The 6967-nt window shown below is 42.2% G+C and overlaps 1 protein-coding gene across 1 annotated transcript in view; it reads left to right on the plus strand.

Annotated features, from left to right (window-relative positions):
• LOC108797839 (potassium channel subfamily T member 2-like) overlaps positions 1-6967 on the plus strand; it is a 147594-nt gene that overhangs the window by 108624 nt on the left and 32003 nt on the right. The window contains exon 16 of the mRNA XM_018569525.1: positions 1208-1360. Within this exon, the coding sequence (XP_018425027.1) occupies positions 1208-1360 (153 nt within the window). The remainder of the gene's footprint in view (positions 1-1207; positions 1361-6967) is intronic.

The raw sequence follows: 6967 nt of genomic DNA on the forward strand, positions 1-6967 counted from the left end.
ACAAAAAAAAAAACATGCACAGCTTTACAAAAGACACCAGGAATGTTGCAAGTTATAAACACTGTCTAGCTCTGATCCTACAACCACAGTAAGAAGAGAGGGATATCTATGTCCTTGTAATTCTATGGGCAATTTTGATGAGGAGCAAGAGGTGATGGGATATGTGTTTTTTGTTATAGGAGCAGCTACCTTTCAACAAAACACTTTTATTTCCTGAAGCGGAAAATTCCCCACCGTAGTTCCAGGCCCAGTGACTCTAAGATAACTCATTCAAGTGGTGACACATGTCCGTCATCGATTTCTGACCCTACTGATAATGGTAGGGTGACTTACCCCCTTTGGTTCCTGGCCCAGTGAATCTAAGATAACTCATTCAAGTGTTGTCACATGTCCTTCATCGATTTCTGACCCTACTGAAAGTGGTAGGGTAACTTATCCCCCTTGGGTCCTGGCCCAGTTACTCTAAGTTAACTCATTCAAGTGGTGTCACATGTTCTTCATCGATTTCTGACCCTACTGATAGTGGAAGGGTGACTTACCACTTTTGGTTCCTGGCCCAGTGCCTATAAGATAACTCATTCAAGTGGTGTCACATGTTCTTCATCGATTTCTGACCCTACTTATAGCATTAGGGTAATTTACCCCCCTTGGGTCCTGGCCCAGTGACTCTAAGTTAACTCATTCAAGTGGTGTCAGATGTTCTTCATTGATTTTTGACCCTACTGATAATGGTAGGGTCACTTACCGCCTTTGGTTCCTGGCTCAGTGACTCTAATATAACTCATTCAAGTGGTGACACAAGTCCTTTATTGATTTCTGACCCTACTGATAGTAGTAGGGTCACTCCCCCCCCCCTTGTTTCCTGGCCCAGTGGCATTAAGATAACTTATATCTTCTGACCCTACAGATAAGGAGGTAAGATAGGTATGTTAGGGCTACAAAAACAGATGGGCCTGAGAGCTTATGAGCTTAGGGATTTTCTGTCTACGTCTTTTTTTTGGAAAGGCGTGTTGGGGCAAAGCATATCAGGCGTCTAAGGAGCAGCCTTAAAAACAGGGGCTATCAAAGGAAAAGTAAAATAAATAAATCCTTATAATAACTTAGAACTGCTGATTTTGGTAGGATTATGTGATAATCACCTCATGATCGTCAAAGAGAGCTGTATACTAAAACCGGTAATGTTCTGCTGATACCCTTTTATTTGCAGAGATAATAACCCCACATCACCTGACCAGTGGCAGAAGAACTACAGCCGTTGTTCCGCCAATGAGATCTACCACATACGACTGAGCGAGAGTAAATTCTTTGGAGAATATGAAGGGAAAAGCTTCACATACGCCTCCTTCCACGCCCATAAAAAGTAAGTCCCAATATCCTTCATCTCTGTACCATGGATACAAACTGAAACATTTTTGATAGAAACTAATGATTGTACTAGTTGATGATTGTCCACAATTGAAGGGACCCTATCATGGTCTCCTCTGTTAGTGACATCACCTTCCCAGAAGATGCATGAAGCTAACTCTGTTGATGTTTGCAGTTCAAGACTTTACAGCCCTCTTCTGGGCGAAGATATAGAGGGATTGGTCAACCCTACTACACACATAGCACTAGGTGCTGTGTATTCTTAAAGCAAAACTGTGCTTTGCCCATATCCTCACACCATGTGACAGTGCTGGCCCAATTAGCACTGTCACACAAGGAGTTAGTGGTCTATATTTATAAACTATCCACAGGGCCCTTCACAATGTGAATCATTCGATTTGTGTGGATATCATTCGATTTGTGTGGATACATGCCAAAATGAACATTCTTTAGTTGTTTTAAGTTTATGTAATACCGCATTATGGCCACTAGATGGAGTGGGGGAGCAAGGAAAATAAATACTTATTTCCCAAGCTCCTTTTGCTCCATATAGTGGCCCTGATGCAATATGAAAACATTAAAAAATGCATTGAAGGGAATTTATCAAAACTGGAGCAGACAAAATCTGGAGCAGCTGTGCACGGCAACCAATCAGCCTTTCTCTTTCATCTTTAAATCTTAAGTGAACAAACTGAAGAGAGAAGCTGATTGGTTGCCATGCACAGCTGCTCCAGATTTTGTTGGCTCCAGTTTTGATATATTCCCCCTATTGCATTTGTAAAGTAAATAACTAAAGAATGTTCATTGTGGCATGTATTTGCCCAGAGCCAACGTTCACAGATATTTGATTTTTTGTTGATTGCTGTTTAGAAATAGAGCCTCAAGTTTCATTGTAAGGTGCAAATCTAGGTGCTGGTAACTTAGGCTGCCCATACACCTTGCGATCATCGGACGAAACTTTTCGTCCGATGATCGAACCGTCGTACGATTTTCGTACGGCGGCCCCATTCTGCCCCGAATATCGCAAGGTTCAATCAGCCTGTAGTTAAAAAAAACACTTGGACGAATTGCAGTAATCGACCCCACATATTTTCGTTTGCGCATGAGCAGTGTTAATCGTACGAATTTTGACGTACGGAAACGCCACCAACCTTGCGAAAATCATACGAACGACCGAAGTTTTCTAACCTGCTGGTTAGTCAAAAGTCGATCGATTGTACAGTATTTGCGGTTGTACACTGCCCATCAACCTTACGAATATCGGACGAAAACGCGTTTGCAAATGAAAATCGGCCGATAATCGTAAGGTGTATGAGCAGCTTTACACAGGACTTTATTTTATTACTGGTCGCTGAACAGAGAAGGTTAGTATATGCGTCTGTGGATGCTGCATGAAAGCTAAGTTCCACCTGCTCCCCTATCCCTTTACCCCGCTTACTAATTACTGAGTGCTAAAAGCCCCATTTACTTACCTAAATCTGTGGTCATATGTGACACACTGGGTCCTGAGTCTTCTGCCTTCTTACATTCACATCTGTGGATAGTGGTGCACTTTATTCAGGTGCTCTATATGTACATTGGGGAGCCATCAACAAAAGATGGCAGCGCACCTTAAATCGCATATACTTTACAATGTTTTACTGCTTGTGGCGGTAACACTCTTTAAAACATGGGTCTCATTGTACCTTATTCCAGGCATGTGAACCTAGAATTACAGTTTCCCTGGAAAGGATGCCATGTCCCAGCATATACTACCCTGCTATAACATCAGCATTGTAATAGGAATACATACTGGAGCTGTTTTTGATAATGCAATCAAAGCTTACTTGATAAAATCCCTTTTATATAATGAGTGCTGCCTTCCGTCTGCCCATCACTTCCAACAACTTCCTGTATTCCCAGTGAGCTTTGCGTATCTTTCCCTGCTGCTTCATGTGATGCAATCTTCATTTATCAAGACTACATGTCCCATCATGCATTGTTCCAGCAAGCAATGACAATGTTACTTTGTTCAGATGTGGTAGTTCAGATGGCAGGCTCTGTTAGGCTGGGTTCACACCTGAGCGTATTTTTTCTGCTCGTTTTTATGCTCATTTTTTAGCACGTTTTTCCGTTCAGTGAAACGCGCGTTTCACTGGTGGTATGATTTTTTATTGATTTTTTCCTTTTTTTCTCTTTTAAATTTTTTTTTTCACTTTCAAACTTCCCGCCGGCTCCGCCCCCCTGCGACGCGGCCGCTTGCAAGGGACGGAACCCGGAAGTCTGCAGCCGCCAGAGGACATAGCGGGGATCGCGGACAAGGTAAGACGTGCACGCTGTATTCCCGAGTATGGCTCGGGGTTACCGCTTTGTTAACCCCGATCTACACACGGGAATACCAATGGAAACGCGCGGAAAAACGCCCCAAAGAAGCTCCTGTACTTCTTTGGGCGTAGGGCGTTTTTCAGCGCGTTCCTATGCGCTGAAATACGCCCAGGTGGGAACCATGCCCATAGGAAAGTATGGGATTTCACTTGCTGGGTGTTTTACAGCGCGTCGATCAGCACTGTAAAACGCCCAGGTGTGAACCAGGCCTTAAGGTGCCCATACACCTTACGATTATCGTACGACAATCGTATGCGATCGACTTTTCGTACGACAATCGTAATGTGTGAATAGAGTGCCCGACCGATAGTACTGTACAATCGTACGACTTTTGACGGTCAAGCATGTTTGAAAACTTTGCTAGATCGTACAATGTTCGCATGGTTGGTGGCGTTTCCGTCCGTCAAAAGTCGTACGATTAACACTGCGCATGTGCAAACGAAAATAATTGCGGTCAATTACCGCAAGTCGTCCAGGTGTTTTTTTTAACTACCGCTAATTGGACCTTGCGATAATCGGGGGAAGATGGGGCCGTCGTACGAAAATCGTACGACGGTTCGATCATTGGACGAAAAGTTTTGTCCGATAATCGTAAGGTGTATGGGCACCTTTAGGGTGGTGACACCAGTGCATAATCACAGGGCTGAATAAAATGGTGTCAGTGCAGGAAGGTGGTGAGGAAGTACATCCTATGGGCATCTTCAGTAAGTAAATTTACAAACTGGTTATATTAGGAGTGGACAGTGTCACCCTCAGTCTTTTTTTTTGCCATGCCACTCTGCCTGCCGCCCCTGCACAAGACCCAAAGGAATGCCACCTGAGGCCACAGAGGCTTCAGGCTGCCTCATTAAAGGGATGGCCCTGGGAGTGGGGCTGAAATGATGGAAATTCAATATAGAAATACAGATTTATTTTTACTCCATATATACCCTTTAACTCAGCATTCGGAGAACCCTGTTTTGCAGACAGATTTCTATGGATATAGAAGGAAAATAAATTGGCGTGATTGTGAGTGATCTTAGAATAGCTCTCAGATGACAACAGGAGGAAATAAAAAGGTGAAAGGTTTAATCTTGCTTGAACTGCCTGGATATACCAACTGAACCAAGCTGTGTTAACAGCGCACTTATTTTTTATTAAACATAAACATGTAATAATAAAAAAAATGTATCCACAAGCAAAACCCCTTTAAATGAACCAGCGAATGACGTTTTCTTGTTCTTTAAATAGAACGTATAGAAAAAAAAAAGCTCTGTAAAAGGAAGTTTTTCAGTAATTAAATCCCGTGTTTCTATACGGTATATATAGAACGCGGCAGTGCTTGCAGTCATGTGGGACAAGCTTCACTCTGTACATTTTAATTTGAACATTTGTACACTTGAACATTTGTACATTTTAATTTGCTCAGCTGTTAACACACTAAAGTAGTTGAGGGTGGAGCCCCCTGCTTGGCGCCACAATAGACACAAAAGCGAGGACCACCTACTCAAAGGAAATTACCTGGAGACTCAAATTAGACTTGTCATAATTTCACAATGCGAAACAATCCACGCTTTCTTCTAAAGTTCATACTGCTTGCTTTTATATGAACGTGTGAAATGTGCTTATACGTAACTTTGTAAATTAGGTTTTACCTTCTTTTGTTTGGGGTAAAAAAAAAAAAGAAAACAACTTTAAAAAGTCTCGTTAAAAAAAAATTCTAGAGATTATGGAAGTAATATATTTTTAAAATATATATTATATATACACACCGGCCACTTTAATAGGTACACCTTGCTGGTATCGGGTTGGACCCCCTTTTGCCTTTAGAACTGCCTTAATTCTTCGTGGCATAGATTCAACAAGGTGTTGGAAACATTCCTTTGGTCCATACTGACATGATAGCATCACGCAGTTGCTGCAGATGTGTCGGCTGCACATCCATGATGCAAATCTACCGGGCCACCACATCCCAAAGGTGCTCTATTGGATTGAGATCTGGTGACTGTGGAGGCCATTGGAGTACAGTGAACTCATTGTCATGTTCAAGAAACCAATTTGAGATGATGTGAGCTTTGTGACATGGTGCGTTATCCTGCTGGAAGTAATCATCAGAAAGTGGGTACACCGTAGTCATAAAGGGATGGACATGGTCAGCAGCAATATTCGGGTATTCTGTTGCATTTAAACAATGCTCAATAGATACTAAGGGGCCCAAAGTGTGCCAAGAAAATATCCCCCACACCATTACACCACCACCAGCCTGAATTGTTGATACAAGGCAGGATGGGTCCATGCTTTCATGTTGTTTACGCCAAAATCTGACCCATCTGAATGTCGCAGCAGAAATGGAGACTCATCAGACCAGGCAACATTTTTCCAATCTCCTATTGTCCAATTTTGGTGAGCCTGTAGAAATTGTAGCCTCAGTTTCCTGTTCTTAGCTGACAGTAGTGGCACTCGGTGTGGTCTTCTGCTGCTGTAGCTCATCTGCTTCAAGGTTCAACGTGTTGTGCGTTCAGAGATGGTATTCTGCAGACCTCGGATGTAACGAGTGGTTATTTGAGTTACTGTTGCCTTTCTATCATCTCGAACCAGTCTGCCCATTCTCCTCTGACCTCTGACAATCAGAAGGCATTTTCGTCCATACAACTGAAAATTACCGATAGGTAAGTATACAATTTTCCATTATTAAGCTGCAGGCACTAAGAATTAACTTAAAACATTCCTTCAGAATAAATATAATACACCTGTGTCACACTAGATACTCTGTTGTCCAAATTAGGTGGATCAGTGCTAATAAATAACAATGCAAATAATAACAGATTGTTTGTGTTTTATCTGTCTCCATCCCTCCCCATAGTTCAGGTTTTCCTCTGTATAGATAGCTCCACCATTCTTCATTGTGTTCCAGTCTGCATGTCATCCAGAAGTCTTTTGCTTGTGGAGCACATTATGATCTTTTGACCAATCCTATCTGGGACCAGCCATCTGAAAGCGCTCTTTTATCACATTATCATGGATTATTTGGGACTGTTTGTTATAATTTGCAATGTTATTTAGTAGCACGAATCCACCTAATCTTGATGCAGAGTATCACAGTAATCTTGCACTTGTATTTTAAGTATTGTTTTTCTTTTTCTATCCATAGATTTTGTTTTAGAATTGGAGCAATCAGACATATCCATTGCTCTAAGCTAGAGTGTTCCTACACTTTTCGCCACCTGAGGCAGGGGGGAGTTCTGCTGGTGTGCCAGGG

This window comes from Nanorana parkeri, unplaced genomic scaffold (genome assembly GCF_000935625.1).
Source record: "Nanorana parkeri isolate BGI_ZX_2015 unplaced genomic scaffold, ASM93562v1 scaffold1350, whole genome shotgun sequence".
Classification (NCBI taxonomy): Eukaryota; Metazoa; Chordata; class Amphibia; order Anura; family Dicroglossidae; genus Nanorana; species Nanorana parkeri.